The sequence below is a fragment of the Schistocerca nitens genome, chromosome 12, assembly GCF_023898315.1.
Source record: "Schistocerca nitens isolate TAMUIC-IGC-003100 chromosome 12, iqSchNite1.1, whole genome shotgun sequence".
Lineage (NCBI taxonomy): Eukaryota > Metazoa > Arthropoda > Insecta > Orthoptera > Acrididae > Schistocerca > Schistocerca nitens.
The window spans coordinates 99480795-99500832 of record NC_064625.1 but is presented as its reverse complement, the minus strand read 5'-3'; the positions used below and the strand labels follow the sequence as shown (position 1 = coordinate 99500832).

The window sequence follows — 20038 nt, the reverse complement described above, 5'->3', positions numbered from 1 at the left end:
CGATAGTAAGAAAATCTTTCATCTAAATAAAACTGCAGAATCCAAAACAACGCCAAACATTTTGTCCAAAAATAAGAGGTTTATGGCGATAAGCAAGCCCAGTCGTTTGTGCCTGCAACAGACCTGGCGTTCGCCGTGCCTAGCTGACGTGACGTCACCAACAAGCGCCCAGGCCTTCCTTTGAGTCGGTGTTGGTACCACATGCCTGGGAAAACCCATTTCTGCGCTAGATATGTAACCTGCATCAAACAGGGAAGAGAGGCGCAGCGGTGGCTCACCGTGGCAGGCGCGGTGCACCCAGTAGTAGCAGAAGTCGACGCCGACGAGCGCCAGGTACCACGTGGCCGGGGAGTCCCACGGCAGGTCCAGCAGGCGCCAGCGCTCGTAGATGCTCACGTAGGCCCAGTGCTCGGCCCCGCGGAACACCAGCCTGTGGGCAGACCGACGCGTCACTGCCATGAACCTACCCGTAGCTTGACAACACTGTTTGGCAAACAGACTCACGCACTCAGAAGGCATGGGCGGTTCATCATGTTTGGCCCGAAAAAGCATGTTTATCGAGAATTTTTTTCTCGGGGCGTGTTATACACTACTGGCCATTAAAATTGCTACACCAAGAAGCAATGCAGATGATAAACGGGTATTCATTGGACAAATATACTATACTAGAACTGACATGTGATTACATTTTCACGCAATTTGGGTGCATAGATTCTGAGAAATCAGTACCCAGAACAATCACCTCTGGCCGTAATAACGGCCTTGATACGCCTGGGCATTGAGTCAAACAGAGCTCGGATGGCGTGTACAGGTGCAGCTGCCCATGCAGCTTCAACACGATACCACAGTTCATCAAGAGAAGTGACTGGCGTATTGTGACGAGCCAGTTGCTTGGCCACCATTGACCAACTGGTGAAAGATCTAGAGAATGTGCTGGCCAGAGCAGCAGTCGAACATTTTCTGTGTCCACAAAGGCCCGTACAGGACCTGCAACATGCGGTCGTGCATTATCCTGCTGAAATGTAGGGTTTTGCAGGGATCGAATGAAGGGTAGAGCCACGGGTCGTAACACATCTGAAATGTAACGTCCACTGTTCAGAGTGCCGTCAATGCGAAGAAGAGGTGGCCGAGACGTGTAACCAATGGCACCCCATACCGTCACGCCGGGTGATACGCCAGTATGGTGATGACGAATAGACACTTCCATTGTGCGTTCACTGCGATGTCGCCAAACACAGATGCGACCATCATGATGCTGCAAACAGAACCTGGATTCATCCGAAAAAATGACGTTTTGCCATTCGTGCACCCAGGTTAGTCGTCGAGTACACCATCGCAGGCGTTCCTGTCTGTGATGCAGCGCATAGGCTAACCGCAGCCGTGGTCTCCGAGCTGATAGTCCATGTTCCTGCAAACGTCGTCGAACTGTTCGTGCAGATGGTTGAAGAAATGCGCAACGATACTATCAGAAATGAGACTTTTACTCAAAGACAATAATTACACTTATTTTACCGCGATTTATGGTGGCTCCCTGGTTGGATTAAAGGGCAGGCCAGTCCAGTCAAATATGTCTCGCTCCAAGAGATCCTCCAGCTGCACTGTTCGACTCGGTAGAGCTGCCAGCTTTAAAAATTTGGGCAAGTGCGAGCAGGACTGACGCACCAAGAGTTCAGCACAAATTTAATTACGTATAGAGATGGGCCATCAAGTCGGACATACATACAGACATACGACTTACAGACCGACAGACAGACAGAAAGAGAGATCCTGTAAGGATTCCAGTTGACATATGGAACCTAAAAAAGGAAGTTTGGGCCGAATTCATCCCTGAAAAGACGCAGATGAGGAAGGAGTACAGTGTTACGGTGACACTGAACAATGGGTGTACCGTGTTCAAAGACTTCGAGTTGGGTACGCACGTTTAACGCTACAGCTGCCCAGACCACAGCACGTGGACCACCAAAGAGATGAAGTTTGTCGATGATTGACATCAGAAACAGTGTCCAACATGATCATTTTGGTGTTCCAGGTGTTATAGCGTGCCGGTGCATTATGTTGCATGGGCCTCCTGTCCTCCAAACCTTTGAAGACATTCCACCTGCCGGTCAGTGTTACTGCGGCAGTCTACTAGACTACTGGCCATTAAAATTGCCACACCACCAAGGTGACGAGCTACAGACGCGAAATTTAACCGACAGGAGGAAGATGCTGTGATATGCAAATGATTAGCTTTTCAGAGCATTCACAGAAGGTTGGCGCCGGTGGCGACACCTACAACGTGCTGACACGAGGAAAGTTTCCAACCGATTTCTCATACACAAACAGCAGTTGACCGGCGTTGCCTGGTGAAACGTTGTTGTGATGCCTCGTGGAAGGAGGAGAAATGCGTACCATCACGTTTCCGACTTTGATAAAATCCGATTGTAGCGTATCGCGATTGCGGTTTAACGTATCGCGACATTGCTGCTCGCGTTGGCCGAGATCCAATGACCGTTCGCAGAATATGGAATCGGTGGGTTCAGGAGGGTAATACGGAACGCCGTGCTGGATCCCAACGGCCTCATATCACTAGCAGTCGAGATGACAGGCATCTTATCTGCATGGCTGTAACGGATCGTGCAGCCACGTCTCGATCCCTGTGTCAACAGATGGGGACGTTTGCAAGACAACAACCATCTGCAGGAACAGTTCGACGACGTTTGCAGCAGCATGGACTATCAGCTCGGAGACCACAGCTGCGGTTACCCTTGACGCTGCATCACAGATAGGAGCGCCTGCGATGGTGTACTCGACGACGAACCTGGGTGCACGAATGGCAAAACGTCATTTTTTCGGATGAATCCAGGTTCTGTTTAGAGCATCATGATGGTCGCATCAGTGTTTGGTGACATCGTGGTGAACGCACATTGGAAGCGTGTATTCGTCATCGTCATACTGACGTATCACCCGGCGTGATGATGTGGGGTGCCATTGGTTACACGTCTGCGGTCACCTCTTGTTCGCATTGACGGCACTTTGAATAGTAGACGTTACATTTCAGATGGGTTACGACCCGTTGCTCTACCATTCATTCGATCCCTGCGAAACCCTACCTTTCAGCAGGATAATGCACGACCGCATGTTGCAGGTCCTGTACAGGCCTTTCTGGATACAGAAAATGTTCGATTGCTGCCCTGGCCAGCACATTCTCCAGATCTCTCACCAACTGAAAACGTCTGGTCAACGGTGGCCGAGCAACACGCCACACGCAACACGCCAGTCACTACTCTTGATGAACTGTGGTATCGTGTTGAATCTGCATGGGCAGCTGAACATGTCTACGCCATCCAAACTCTGACTCAATGCCAAGGCGTATAATTGCGGCCAGAGGTGGTTGTTCTGCGTACTGATTTCTGAGGATGTATGCACCCAAATTGCGTGAAAATGTAATCACATGTCAGTTGTAGTATAATACATTTGTCCAATGAATACCCGTGTATCATCTGCATTTCTTCTTGGTGTAGCAATTTTAATGGCCAGTAGTGTACTTTTTCATGCGCATGTTTTCAGGCGGTGCATTCGGCTCCGGCTTCATTTTTATGGATGGCAATGCGCGACTTTATCGAACTCCACAGGTGGAGCAGCTCTTGGAACGTTACGCTATTTGACGAATGGTATGGCCTTAAATCCCACTCGAACACGTGTGGTACGCTTTGGGACTACCTATTGCAGCACGTTCATATGCACCAAGGACCATCCAGCTTTTGTCAATCGTGATGGTGGAGGAATGCAACGCCGTACCACAATCTTGTGACCCACATGGGAACAGTTTGCAGAGGGTGCACTGCCGCGCCTCATCTTCTCACACCCTATTAAGAACCATGATCCGCTATTGCAGTGGTTCCCAACAGGTGGTCCGCGGACCCCCAGGGGTCCGAGAGCTATGCCAGAGGGGTCCGCAAGATGCTGTTAGAATAAAAAATATATTAAATGTATTTCGTATGATACTCAATTGTACGAGGGCAGTTCAATAAGTAATGCAACACATTTTTTTTCTCGGCCAATTTTGGTTGAAAAAACCGGAAATTTCTTGTGGAATATTTTCAAACAATCCCGCTTCGTCTCGTATAGTTTCATTGGCTTCCGACAGGTGGCAGCGCTGTACGGAGCTGTTAAAATGGCGTCTGTAACGGATGTGCGTTGCAAACAACGGGCAGTGATCGAGTTTCTTTTGGCGGAAAACCAGGGCATCTCAGATATTCATAGGCGCTTGCAGAATGTCTACGGTGATCTGGCAGTGGACAAAAGCACGGTGAGTCGTTGGGCAAAGCGTGTGTCATCATCGCCGCAAGGTCAAGCAAGACTGTCTGATCTCCCGCGTGCGGGCCGGCCGTGCACAGCTGTGACTCCTGCAATGGCGGAGCGTGCGAACACACTCGTTCGAGATGATCGACGGATCACCATCAAACAACTCAGTGCTCAACTTGACATCTCTGTTGGTAGTGCTGTCACAATTGTTCACCAGTTGGGATATTCAAAGGTTTGTTCCCGCTGGGTCCCTCGTTGTCTAACCGAACACCATAAAGAGCAAAGGAGAACCATCTGTGCGGAATTGCTTGCTCGTCATGTGGCTGAGGGTGACAATTTCTTGTCAAAGATTGTTACAGGCGATGAAACAAAACTGCAATCAATGGAGTGGCGCCACACCCACTCCCCTACCAAGAAAAAGTTTAAAGCCATACCCTCAGCCGGTAAAGTCATGGTTACAGTCTTCTGGGACGCTGAAGGGGTTATTCTGTTCGATGTCCTTCCCCATGGTCAAACGATCAACTCTGAAGTGTATTGTGCTACTCTTCAGAAATTGAAGAAACGACTTCAGCGTGTTCGTAGGCACAAAAATCAGAACGAACTTCTCCTTCTTCATGACAACGCAAGACCTCACACAAGTCTTCGCACCCGAGAGGAGCTCACAAAACTTCAGTGGACTGTTCTTCCTCATGCACCCTACAGCCCCGATCTCGCACCGTCGGATTTCCATATGTTTGGCCCAATGAAGGACGCAATCCGTGGGAGGCACTACGCGGATGATGAAGAAGTTATTGATGCAGTACGACGTTGGCTCCGACATCGACCAGTGGAATGGTACCGTGCAGGCATACAGGCCCTCATTTCAAGGTGGCGTAAGGCCGTAGCATTGAATGGAGATTACGTTCAAAAATAGTGTTGTGTAGCTAAAAGATTGGGGAATAACCTGGTGTATTTCAATGCTGAATAAAACAACCCCTGTTTCAGAAAAAAAATGTGTTGCATTACTTATTGAACTGCCCTCGTAATTTTTTAAGGAGTCTGTTATACTAAACACGCAGACTTGAAGACAGATTTTGAGGAAAATTCAAAAATTTAACAACAATGATGACTTAATTAAAAAGTTTTAAGCCCAATATTTTTTCAATAATGAGTGTCAATTTTTTTTTATGTACCAAAACTAGAAAACGTATAAAAAGTCTTTTAATTTGGCTTTTTTAGGTACTTGCTACTGTGATATGACAAGGTTCCAATCATGCTCGATGAGGGGGGCCTCGAGAAAATTTTGTTGGGAACCCCTGCGCTATTGTAATGCCGAGGGGACCGTCATAAATCCCGGTGGCTTGAGTGTAATTGTTGTATTTGAGTAAAACTGTCATTTCGGTTCGTCTCATAGCGTAATTCTTTCAGCTACCACCTATACTGTACTGTAGAAGTCCTTTCTACACTCCCGGAAATGGAAAAAAGAACACATTGACACCGGTGTGTCAGACCCACCATACTTGCTCCTGACACTGCGAGAGGGCTGTACAAGCAATGATCACACGCACGGCACAGCGGACACACCAGGAACCGCGGTGTTGGCCGTCGAATGGCGCTAGGTGCGCAGCATTTGTGCACCGCCGCCGTCAGTGTCAGCCAGTTTACCGTGGCATACGGAGCTCCATCGCAGTCTTTAACACTGGTAGCATGCCGCGACAGCGTGGACGTGAACCGTATGTGCAGTTGACGGACTTTGAGCGAGGGCGTATAGTGGGCATGCGGGAGGCCGGGTGGACGTACCGCCGAATTGCTCAACACGTGGGGCGTGAGGTCTCCACAGTACATCGATGTTGTCGCCAGTGGTCGGCGGAAGGTGCACGTGCCCGTCGACCTGGGACCGGACCGCAGCGACGCACGGATGCACGCCAAGACCGTAGGATCCTACGCAGTGCCGTAGGGGACCGCACCGCCACTTCCCAGCAAATTAGGTACACTGTTGCTCCTGGGGTATCGGCGAGGACCATTCGCAACCGTCTCCATGAAGCTGGGCTACGGTCCCGCACACCGTTAGGCCGTCTTCCGCTCACGCCCCAACATCGTGCAGCCCGCCTCCAGTGGTGTCGCGACAGGCGTGAATGGAGGGACGAATGGAGACGTGTCGTCTTCAGCGATGAGAGTCGCTTCTGCCTTGGTGCCAATGATGGTCGTATGCGTGTTTGGCGCCGTGCAGGTGAGCGCCACAATCAGGACTGCATACGACCGAGGCACACAGGGCCAACACCCGGCATCATGGTGTGGGGAGCGATCTCCTACACTGGCCGTACACCACTGGTGATCGTCGAGGGGACACTGAATAGTGCACGGTACATCCAAACCGTCATCGAACCCATCGTTCTACCATTCCTAGACCGGCAAGGGAACTTGCTGTTCCAACAGGACAATGCACGTCCGCATGTATCCCGTGCCACCCAACGTGCTCTAGAAGGTGTAAGTCAACTACCCTGGCCAGCAAGATCTCCGGATCTGTCCCCCATTGAGCATGTTTGGGACTGGATGAAGCGTCGTCTCACGCGGTCTGCACGTCCAGCACGAACGCTGGTCCAACTGAGGCGCCAGGTGGAAATGGCATGGCAAGCCGTTCCACAGGACTACATCCAGCATCTCTACGATCGTCTCCATGGGAGAATAGCAGCCTGCATTGCTGCGAAAGGTGGATATACACTGTACTAGTGGCGACATTGTGCATGCTCTGTTGCCTGTGTCTATGTGCCTGTGGTTCTGTCAGTGTGATCATGTGATGTATCTGACCCCAGGAATGTGTCAATAAAGTTTCCCCTTCCTGGGACAATGAATTCACGGTGTTCTTATTTCAATTTCCAGGAGTGTATTTATGATCCACGTATCATCGAGCTAAGTTTCTTGGCAGTGACAGATCATGCGAAAAATCACTTTCGTCCCTACGTTTTGCACACTAGTGTAGATTGTTGACGGGAATGAGCGTACAACTCCCCCGCTGAGTTCTCCAGACATTACTTTAGCATCTACCTATCTTATCCCGTATAGCGTCCCCCGTGAAATAATACGAAAAGACTTAAAAAACAGTATTTATAAAGAAGAGACATTTAAAAATTGAATAATAGGTGGACACCAGCCGCTCAGGCGAACATACATTTTTCTCATGTATCCGTATTATAATCATTTCTCTGTGTAAGTTTCGAGGGCAAAGAAATATAACAAAATGATCTAAAGAGACAAGTTGCGCTCTTTTGTTAATTTTTTAGTCGTTTTCACTTCTTCTCTTGTCTTGGTTGCGTGTAGACGGACATCTTACGAGTGCTGGCAAATGTAAGCATATTTGTGCTAATTAAGCAGATAATATACTGATTTAATATTATTGTTCACTTTTAATTTGAAAGAGGTGATCCCGATTTCACGTCCGCCTTCCTTGAATTAACCTGCATTTGAGTAATTTACAGTGGAACAATCGCAGCGGCCGATGCAGCCAACGACGCCATTACGTGACGATATTAACTTATAAAAATTAGCGGAAGCGAAAAACTCGCCTGCTATTAACATAATATACATTTTTCTCCACAGCCGCCCGACGATCCAGAAAATACGCAGCTTTAAGATTGTTATTTCCAGTACCACAGCCGAGAGCCAGAGCCATGACTCGGACTACAATGCAATGGTCAACGGAGGTAAGAAGAAATACTCTCGCGCGTGTGTGAGAGCCGCAATTGTAATTAATAACTAAAGATTTTTGCTCTAAAGTGAACTGACTAGCTGAGGAAATCAATATGAAAAGTTTATTCCATTGTTCAACTTATATGCTCATGTTTTAAAATTCAGCGAGTCTGACGTTCATTAACGTAACAAATAATTTCCACTGAAGATTAATATTGTTAAAAAAGGGAACTTCACAAAAGAATTTAATGGTAAATCAAAATTGAATAAAATATTCTGATTAAGGCCCACAACGTAAGTCGGCAACAGTCACCATTACCAATCAATTTCTGTAGTAAATAATAAATTAAATTACGACGGCTGACGGACGCGAGAACCGTTAAGAATAACGTACTGAGTTCTAAGAGTAGCGTTCAGTAAGTAATGTAGCACTTTGTTCTAGACCAGTTTCGGTTGGGAAAAAAAAGGGAAATTTGTTGTGCGTCATCGTGGAATATTGCCGTTTGAGTCCCAGGCTGTACGTGGCCTTCAAAACGGCATCTGAGGTGCGTTCCAAGCAGATAGCTATAATTGACTTTCTTTTGGCGGAAAACCGGACCATGGCAGATATTCACAGGCACTAACCGAATGTCTACGGAGACCTGGCAGTAAACAAAAGCACGGCGAGTTGTTGGGCGAGGCACCTGTCATGATCTTAACAAGGTCACGCGCTTGCCGGCTGCCTCCTTATAAAATGACTTTTTTTTATAATATGAATATTTATATATGTGTTTGGAGAGAGAGAGAGAGAGAGAGAGAGAGAGAGAGAGAGAGAGAGAGAGAGATTTTTGATTGAGATTTTTACTTTAAGTCGTAACTGGTACCTGAATTTTGGTTGCTGCCTCCTTGAATGATCAGCTTCTGCACCACTTGGTCACGTATTAGAATTTGGAGGAAGTTATTGTTCTTTAAGGTTTAAAATATGACTCAGTTAATTGGCCGTATTGCGGATAGCTTTGAGCCCAAGTTTTCGTAGCTTTCCATACCTAAGGCACCACTGTAAATAAGATCAAACAGCAATGTGCTTTTCGTGAGAAAAGGAGATTGCTTGGCACACAAACTTCCTTCAAACTACACGTCCTGCTACATCTAAATTGGTCGGTGGAGTTCAGCACCATACTATTGTACAAGAACATAATCCAATTACTGTAGTTAAGAAATTATGAGAGCTTGTTACTTATTGAATGAAAACTATAGAGAATGCATTTCTTTTCCTGTATTTTAGTGAACTTTGTACACATACAATTCTGTCGATTGATAGACGGCGACGACAATGAAGTTCACCTCCTTTTCCAAAAACAAGACATTTCTATTCTTGACTTCCAGAAAATTTGTATGCATGAATGTTTGGCAACTCTTACTCATACTTTACTAGGTTTTATCACTAAAATATCAATTTTCATTAAATGTAGAAATACATTCTGAGCGACGGCCTAGCAACACGTCCTCTTTACACAAGATACAGATTAACAGTTCTCTTTTTTTAATAAATCAATTGTCTTTTTTTTAGAGTACATACTCAAAGATTCACAACTACTATCGTTGCGGGGATTGCACTCTAAGAGTTTGTTGCTGTCCAGCTGCGCTTCACTTCACTTCAAGTACTTTCTGAATGAAATTTACATTTACGGTATTCACATACATTACTGCACTTCTCAGAATAAAATCTGACACAAATTGGTTAAAAAAAAGGGGGAGGGGGACAGAGAGGCTCACCTAACATTACAGCCTGCAGTGTTGGAACGTGCGGACACTCTCTTTCGAGGTATTGGCCCAATGAAGTACGTGGATGATGGAGAGGTTATTGATGGATCAAGACGTTTACTCCGATATAGATTAGTAGAGTGGTACTATGCAGGCATACAGGCCAGTAAGGTAGCGTAAGACCGTCGCACTGAACGCGGATTATGTTGAAAAAATAGAGTTTTGTAGCCAGAAGTCTGGGGAATAATGTGATGTACAGTAGAGCGTCGACAATCCGAACGTCGGTCAACCGGACAACCGATTAACCGTCATGCGATATTTTAAACGAAAAAGACGAGTTCATAAAGGTAATATTTCTTCCACCTAACGTAACAGCCCATGGATCAAGGCGTTATTGAGACTTTCGAACGATATTACAGGAAAGAATTGTTGCGTAAGTTATTGTTAGAAAGAGAAGAGGATGGAGAAGAAAGTCTCTTAAGAAATCATAAGAATATTGACTGAAAGACGCGTCCTACACGATCAGCGCAGCATGGAATAGTGTAAAGGAAGAGAATTTGAAGAAAGCCTGGAGTAAAATTTTCGACACAGAAGAAAATTCACAAGTTATGATTGAAAATGACGAACAGAATGATATGTCCGAAATTCTCGGTATGCTAAAAGAAATAGATTGCCACGAATGTGACGAAGAAGACGTTCATGAATGGATGAATATCGATGATGCAGATCCAGGACACCAAATCGTGCAGGACAGCGAGATTGTAAACGTCGTCACTGTTACTGCCTTGTTTGGATACTGCCTTGCGATGGTTTGAAGCCCAAGATGAAAGTGACCAGTTTCAGATATCTGTAATGAAAAAAAGTACGTGACTTAGCTGCTCGTAAGCGTGTAGGCTTGCTTAGACAGACCAAAATGAAGGATTTTTTTTAAACGTTAATTTTGTATACTGTGTGTATTGTTCATGCAAAATGCGTATGTAATATGTATATATTTTTGTTTAATGAACTGTGCCACATACTATACAGGGTGTTACAAAAAGGTACGGCCAAACTTTCAGGAAACATTCCTCACACACAAAGAAAGAAAATATATTATGTGGACATGTATCCGGAAACGCTTACTTTCCATGTTAGAGCTCATTTTATTACTTCTCTTCAAATCACATTAATCATGAAATGGAAACACACAGCAACAGAACGTACCAGCGTGACTTCAAACACTTTGTTACAGGAAATGTTCAAAATGTCCTGCGCTAGCGAGGATACATGCATCCACCCTCCGTCGCATGGAATCCCTGATATGCTGATGCAGCCCTGGAGAATGGCGTATTGTATCACAGCCGTCCACAATACGAGCACGAATAGTATCTACATTTGGTACCGGGGTTGCGTAGACAAGAGCTTTCAAATGCTCCCATAAATGAGGTCAGGAGAGCGTGGAGGCCATGGAATTGGTCCGCCTGTACCAATACATCGGTCACCGAATCTGTTGTTGAGAAGCGTACGAACACTTCGACTGAAATGTGCAGGAGCTCCATCGCGCATGAACCACATGTTGTGTCGTACTTGTAAAGGCACAAGTTCTAGCAGCACAGGTAGAGTATCCCGTATGAAATCATGATAACGTGCTCCATTGAGCGTAGGAGGACGAAACTAAAATGAGTTCTAACATGGAAATTAAGCGTTTCCGGACACATGTCCACATAACATTTTTTCTTTATTTGTGTGTGAGGAATGTTTCCTGAAAGTTTGGCCGTACCTTTTTGTAACACCCTGTATATTCCTACTGAAGTTGCATTTGTATGTTACTTTGTAATACTAAAAGAGATGGCTGTTTTTATGAATAAATTTACTGTACAGTACTTCGTTTTGGCAAATAAACATGTACAGTTCGATTATCGAAACAAACCAGTTTTCCGAACACCCATGTCCCCCAATTACTTCGGATAATCGACGCTCTACTGTATTGGAATCCTGACTAAAACCAACCTGCCAAAAGAAGAAAATGTGGTCCATTTCTTATTGAACACCCACAGTATATGCTAGGAAGCTGTAAAAGCAAGTCACAAACGTGATCCGGTACTCGGTAACCTCCTGGTTTGTTGGTAATTGACAGTGCGGAGTGTCGGCCATAAACAGCAGGTGGGGTGGGGGAGGTGGTAGCGCTGGTCTCCGCCGCTGTGTGCGCCCGTTACGTAACCGGACACTTTGCGTGCGTGTCCTGTGACCCGGGGCGACGACGAAGGCCGCCAGGGGCGATGCTTTACGTAAGGTCCGCACCTGGAGCTGGAACGAACTGGAGTCTGGAGGCTCGCCAGCGTACGGCGAGTCCCGCTGGCTCCTCCAGGGCGACGGACGACGGATGGGCGCGGGACCGGTTAGCCGCTGGAGGATTAGGCATTAGGCTGTTGCTAGGCGAGCCGCCACTAGCCGACTTTTCGAAGGCCGGCAGCCTCACCTTATGTAAAGGCACACCTCCACCAGTCTCTCGCTATCCGCTCAGCTCAACTAGTTTCGCGATATTCTCGCTGCCACGCATATGGCGACCAAAATCCATACTCCGGCTACAGTGTTTTTTTGTACACACCAGTATAACCCGACTTAAAATAACCGATTTTCGATTTATTTCTATGTAGAAAGCTGACAAAGACTGTAAAATTTTGACTCAATTTCGAGATACATTGAACCAAAATATTATGTTGTTGTGGTCTTCAGTCCAGAGACTGATTTGATGCAGCTCTCTATGCTACTCTATCCTGTGCAAGCTTCTTCGTCTCCCAGTGCCTACTGCAACCTACATCCTTCTGAATCTGCTTAGTGTATTCATCTCTTGGTCTCCCTCTACGATTTTTACCCTCCACGCTGCCATCCAATACTAAATTGGTGATCCCTTGATGCCTCAGAACATATCCTACCAACCGGTCTCTTCTTCTTGTCAAGTTGTGACACAATCTCCTTTTCTCCCCAATCGTATTCAATACTCTCTCATTAGTTACGTGATCTACCCATCCAATCTTCAGCATTCTTCTGTAGCACCACATTTCGAAATCTTCTATTCTCTTCTTGTCTAAACTACTTATCGTCCATGGTGGTTCAAATGGCTCTGAGCACTATGCGACTTAACTTCTGAGGTCATCAGTTGCCTAGAACTTAGAACTAATTAAACCTAACTAACCTAAGGACATCACACACATCCATGCCCGAGGCAGGATTCGAACCTGCGACCGCAGCGGTCGCTCGGCTCCAGAGTGTAGCGCCTAGAACCGCACCATGGAAGTTGAGCAAGTGTATTGTTCTGCTGCAAGACAATGCCCGTCCGCATGTGGCGAATCAGACCAAAGATCTCATCCCAGCTTTTCGATGGGAAACTCTAGATCATCCTCCGTACAGCCCCGATCTTGCGCCCAGTGACTACCATTTGTTCCTGCACTTGAAGAAACACCTGGGCGGTCAGCATCTTCAAGACGATGACAAAGTCAAAACAGTGGTGATGCAGTGGTTAACAAGTCGGGCGGCAGACTCCTATGAGGAGGGTATTCCAAAACTGGTACAACGTCATGACAAGTGGCTCAGTATTGACGGAAATTATGTAGAAAAGTAGATTAAGGTACAGACTTTCATGTAAAAATAAAATTATTGAGATATCTTAGCACGTCTTTTTTTAATTTCAAAACGGTACTTACTTAAAAAACACGCCTCGTAATTTTTTCATGTCCATAGGTTAGTTAGGTTTACGTAGTTCTAAGTTCTAAGGGACTGATGACCACAGATGTTAAGTCCCATAGTGCTCAGAGCCATTTGAACCATTTGAACTGAGGTTAAAGAATTCTCTCTCTCTCTCTCTCTCTCTCTCTCTCTCTCTCTCACATTAATTTTTCCTTATTCAAGGAATACCAGCTGATAAAGGGATAGTACGTAGACACAGACAGAAGATCAGCTACGTTCTGTTTTTATTGTAAATTATGAATGAATTATTGTTAAATTTTTAATTTATAACTGTTACCGTAATTTCCTTCCTCTCAATATCCGGTAGAACCCAGTCATCCAAATCTGGTGTACGCACAGTTCGCCACCTCCCTGCGCGGTCCTCTGTTTGAAAGGGCCCATAATCACACAAACGCCCAAAAAGAGTTTGAAATGTTGGGTGATGTGAATGGTTTCTATGAGGGTACTTGTTTTGATACAGCTGTGCTAATTCTCGGCCGTTTCCATCTGCTTGGCCCTACACGAACACCACATCGCCTTTTTTTCCCGACATGGACACCGGACCATTCTGTTGTTTAATAACACAGCCTGCAACACCCGACGTACACACGGCACGTGTGTCAGAGGAAGTTCCATTCGTCAGTTCTTGTACCGTGGCAACGATGCATTTCCGGACACGTTCATATGTCTTTTTCCCTCCATTTCCAGTCACGAATACGTCCCTGCAGTTTGTTGGTTTTATTAATGTTCACTCTGCATCATGGTGCTGCAACTGTAATGTCCAGCAGTGTATATTCATTACAGCTCTTTCCCTGAACCATGCATTCTAAAAAAAGAAAAAAAGGTGATTTTTCAAGAGAAAGAGCTTCACAAATTGACCAAGTCAATAACGTATTGGTCCACCTCTGACCCTTAAACAAGGAGCTATTCGATCTGTCATCGATCATATGGGGGAGGGGGGGGGGGGGGAGACGCAGCCCGTAATGTTAAAATCGACGTTATTTTCCAGTCTTCGTAATACGACGCACTGTTTGCTGCTTTTCGTCGCAGTCTTGTTGAGGGGAGAACTTCTATCCCCTATGTGTAGCAACGCTTCACATTTGCCCCTGTCAGTTTTGATCATATTGTAAGACGTATGCGTTGCCGGCGATGGGCGAGGCATGGCAGAGTCTCTGACCAGAGAGTAGTATGTAGTTAGTTGTTGCGAGTCGGCTTCTGTCGGCATTAGTCTTCAGTAGTCTTGAGTAGTCTTCAGTAGTCTGCGTGAGTCGACAGTAGTCGGCGCGTGCCTGCGCGTGTCGGCAGTCTGCTCTGGTCGGGACTCTGGAGGATCTGGAGGATGAGTATTATTGTAGAAGGTAAAGAAGCAGCCTTGCGCATATCTAGTAATGTATATTAACTGTCATTAATTTCTTTAAAAAATGCCCCAATAATAATTTTTATAATATAAAGTAATTTTTTAAAGAAAAGCATTCATTTCAATTTAAAGAATATTTCCAATGCATGATCATTCCTTCCAAGAATAAAAAAAAAGCCAGCATTGCACGAAGCTGTGCCGAAAAATTTCTACATAAGAGCAGATATATTCGCAGTTTTTATTGAGGTAAGAATTTTTCCTTTTTTTTATTCAGAATATAGGGCCGAGGCGCAGCGCTGCTGTCGTCATAAAATTTACCAGCTTACTGATTTTTTTTTATTATTTCCGGATTTACGAATTGAATTTTGTGGTTACATTAAATGTGAATGCATTTCTCCACAGAGATTATAAATGGGAGCCAATTTTGTTCAGAGGTTACAATATTTAAAATTCATTTAATTATTATTATTGTGCGGAGGTTACACTTGGTTCTTGGTTTCTTGTTTAAATATTTTTTGTGGGGAGGTTACAATATTCACTATGGACCAGTGCCGTCGGGATAGATGAACGCCCGCTACTAGATCCCAGGAAGTTTTAATTGGTTGGTAATGCATCAAGAAGTTTGCTCCTGCCATAGATTGTTCGAGGCACCTTGCATGCTGAAATGACTGTTTTGCAGAGTAATTGCTGTCCGTCACGATGGTTTTCTAGATCTCAATCGCTGGGCTTCTCATAATGAAAATTCTGAATCAATTGTTTTTCGTCCTTCTCCACATGTTCAGCATGCCGGTCGTTGTGGCCGAGAGGTTCTAGGCGCTTCAGTCTGGAACCGCGTGACCGCTACGGTCGCAGGTTCGAATCTTGACTCGGGCATGGATGTGTATGATGTCCTTAGGTTTAAGTAGTTCTAAGTTCTAGGGGACTGATGACCTCAGATGTTAAGTCCAATTGTGCTCAGAGCCATTTGAACTACACGTTAAGCAACGACTGTCATCCTCATGTGGATGGTAGTGGAATATCACTAAGAACGGTAGCCAGAGCTAGTTTCTGTCAACGAATACACCTTTTGATGGGGACCTTTGCTTGACTAAGCTGTGCGTCCATTATTTTTGTTTGAGCACTCTTTGACCAGGTGGAAAAGGAGTATTCCGCGACTGAGTGTGAAATAGGTTTTGATGCTCCGAGGACTGTTCCTCTTTCTCTTGAAAAACATCCAATTTTTTTAATCTGAATACATGAGCCTGGCATATACTGTTCCGAGTTTTGATCTTAGCTGCCATATTCCAGTGATGGATTTTATGTCAGTGACCTGCCTAGAGTCACAAATGGTTCAAGTGGCTCTGAGCACTATGGGACTTAACTGCTGAGGTCATCAGTCCCCTAGAACTTAGAACTACTTAAACCTAACTAACCTAAGGACATCACACACATCCATGCCCAATCAGGATTCGAACCTGCCACCGTAGCGGTCACGCGGTTCCAGACTGAAGCGCCTAGAACCGCTCGGCCACTCAGGCCGGCTACCGTCACACCTAAGTATTTTAGTGTGTTGCAATATTGGAATCTCTGGCCTCTAAATGTGATATTAGGTTTGTATATTAAGAAGGAAAGACACCAGAAGAGGTCTGTCGCAAGACCCTCACGTTCGTAAAAGAGTACCTTTAGTGTGAAGGTACAAGCAGAGCAAGAAGCGTATGTTTATCTGAAACACTTAAAGAACATGAAATTGACACCATTAGCTCAATGGAAAAATTATATTTGTTGGGAGGAAAATGGCGAAGCAGGGTGCATTTGTTGAGAAAGTCACTTGCCTTCAGTACACCACTATTCGTAGAGAAACACGCTTCCACTTGTGCCGCCTTGCACCGCAGTAGATTCGGCTTCCCTGCAACGCACAGCAGTCGGCTGGGTAGCGGGACACACAGGCGCAAGTAACGGAGCAGGGTCCTTGAGGCGCTACACAACTTCGGCAGTTGCGACGGGTTGTCATTGGTTTCCTACTAAGATGCTGAATCGAACTCTTGACTCGGGCCTGGCTATGGCGTTAACTGTGCCGTTATTGAGGTCTTATGAGAATTTTAAGAATATGAGCAAATGCGTGATGGTTGCATGTGGTACAGTCAACCGAACTGAATTCAAAATACCGGTCGTACGTAACTCGACTTGCGTTTATCTTAATTGATACTGTGAAAGCATGAAATAATACAGTCAAGTTGACGAATTATCTATTCCCTTCGCAAAACAACACTTCTCAACGGAAGTGTGATCATATCATGATATCAAACGAAATTTGTAACGACTTGAGGATTTCTTGGTTGTGTGTGTGTGTGTGTGTGTGGGGGGGGGGGGGGGAGAGTCGTCAACGATGTAAAGCAAGTTCAGGCGTACCTCAAGGACGAGTGCTGGGACCCTTCCTCATGTTGTATACAGGGTGGTTAATTGATCGTTACCGGGCCAAATATCTCATGAAATAAGCGTCAAACGAAAAAACTACAAACAACAAAAATTGTCTAGCTTGAAGGGGGAAACCAGATGGCGCTGCCATAGGTCAAATGAATATCAACTGCGTTTTTTTTAAATAGGAACCACCATTTTTTTATTACATATTCGTGTAGTACGTAAAGAAATATGAATGTTTTAGTTGGACAACTTTTTTCGCTTTCTGATGGATGGCGCTGTAATAGTCAGAAACATATGGTACACAATTTTAGACGAACAGTTGGTAACAGGAACGTTTGAACATTTTATTTCGGTTTTCCAATGTGATACATGTACCTTTGTGAACTTATTTATGAGAACCAATGCTGTTACAGGGTAATTACCTGTAAATACCACATTGGTGCAATAAGTGCTCAAAATGATGTCCGTAAACCTCAATGCATTTGGCAATACGTGTAACGACATTCCTCTCAACAGCCAGTAGTTCGCCTTCCGTAATGTTCGCACATGCATTGACAATGCACTGACGCATGCTGCCAGGCGTTGTCGGTGGATCACGATAGCTAATATCCTTCAACTTTCCCCGCAGGAAGAAATCTCGGGACGTCAGATCCGGTGAACAAGCGGGCCATGTGCTTCGACGACCAGTCCACCTGCCATGAAATATGCTATTCTATACCGCTTCAACCGCGCGCGAGCTATGTGCCGGACATCCATCATGTTGGAAGTACATCGCCATTCTGCCACGCAGTGAAACATCTTGTAGTAACATCGGTACAACATTACGTAGGAAATCAGCATACATTGCACCATTTAGATTGCCATCGATAAGATCGGGGCCAATTATCCTACCCCCAAAATGCCGCACCATACATTAACCCGCCAAGGTCGCTGGCGTTCCACTTGTTGCAGCCATCGTGAATTTTCCGTTGCCCAATAGTGCATATTACGCCGGTTTACGTTACCGCTGTTGTTGAATGACGCTTCGTAGCTAAATAGAACGCGTGCAAAAAAAACTGTCATCGTCCCGTAATTTCTCTCGTGCCCAATGGAAGAACTGTACACGACGTTCAAAGTCGTCGCCATGCAATTCCTGGTGCGTAGAGATATGGTACGAGTGCAATCGATCTTGATGCAGCATTCTCAACACCGACGTTTTTGAGATTCGCGATTCTCGCGCAATTTGTCTACTACTGATGTGCGGATTAGCCGCGACAGCAGCTAAAATACCTACTTGCGCATCATCATCTGTTGCAAGTCGTGGTTGACGTTTCACATGTGGCTGAATACTTCCTGTTTCCTTAAATAACGTAACTATCCGGCGAACGTTCTGGACGCTTGGATGATGTCGTCCGGGATACCGAGCAGCGTACATAGCACACGCCCGTTGGGCATTTTGATCACAACAGCCATACATCGACCTTTTCCGCAATTGATAAATGGTCCATTTTAACACGGGTAATGTATCACGAAGCAAATACCGTCCGCACTGGCGGAATGTTACGTGATACCATGTGCTTATACGTTTGTGACTATTACAGCGCCATCTATCACAAAGCGAAACAAGTGGTCCAACTAAAACATTCATATTTCTTTACGTACTACACGAATATGTAATTAAAAATGGTGGTTCCTATTTAACAAAACGCAGTTGATATCCGTTTGACCTATGGCAGCCTCATCTAGCGGGCCAACCATACCGCCATCTGGTTTCCCCCTTCAAGCTAGACTAGTTTGTTCTTTGTAGTTTTTTCGTTTGATGCATGTTTCGTGAGATATTTGGCCCGGTCACTATAAATGGACCAGCCTGTATTAATCACCCGCAGACAGTAATGAACTCAAGAGTTTCTATCGACGACGTAGTAATGAAGAACAGTTTGAAATTTAAGTCAGATATTGATGAGATTTCAGTGAGATGCCGGTATCCTGCATCTGTCCGGGTGTCTCCAGACACGTCTTCAGTGGTCATCGGGGCTCAATCTGAAACGGGACTACTCCAGTCAATGAGATTCCAGGCCGAAGACGTGTCTGGAGATGCCCCCGATATCAATCTGACTGTCGCCCGCCATACGGCCTGACGACCTGGGGGAGGGGGGGGGGAGCATCTGCGGCACCCTTACAGCACACGGTACGTCGACGATATTCTACTCCCCGCTTTGTTGCCCTCCATGGCAAGCCATTCTGGGCTTATATTTCAGCAAGATAATACCTGCCCACACACAGCGAGAGTTTCTACTGCTTGTCACCGTGCTTTACAACCTTTGCCTTGGCCAGCAAGTTCACCGGATCTCTCGTCAACTGAAAACATTTGGAGCATTATGGGCAGCGTCCTCCATCCAGTTGTGGATTTTGACTAACAGCCCAAGTGGTCAGAATTTAGTACGATATGCCTCAGGAGGGCATCCAACAGCTCTGTCAATCTATTCCATGCCGGTTAACTGCTTGCTTAAGGCCCAGAGATGGATCAACGCGTTATTGACTGGCTCAATTTGTGAACGTCTTTCTCTTGAATAAATCATCCAGTTGTTCTGCAACAGTAATCATTTGTTTTATTTGTACATGCACGTCTTCCGATGTCAGATCCATTCGTATGTTCCCTTTGTAGTGATTTTGCAATCTCGATACTGCAATGTTAACCTCGCAAATCTTGTAATACTAGTCTTGTAATACTAGTCTTGTAATACTAGTCTTGTAATACTAGTCTTGTAATCTTAACGTAGTATTCTCAACCTGACCTCCTCCTTGCAGTCACAGTCATGCTTCTTGTTATTGGAATATTAATCATTCTTTCTCGTTACTGCAATCTTAATCTGACAATATTAATCTCACTTTCTTAATCTC

At 45.4% G+C, this 20038-nt stretch overlaps 1 protein-coding gene across 1 annotated transcript in view; it reads right to left on the bottom strand.

Moving 5' to 3' along the window:
- LOC126215164 (alkylglycerol monooxygenase-like) overlaps positions 1 to 20038 on the bottom strand; it is a 232049-nt gene that overhangs the window by 55550 nt on the left and 156461 nt on the right. Inside the window, exon 3 of the mRNA XM_049941833.1 lies at positions 279 to 430. Within this exon, the coding sequence (XP_049797790.1) occupies positions 279 to 430 (152 nt within the window). The remainder of the gene's footprint in view (positions 1 to 278; positions 431 to 20038) is intronic.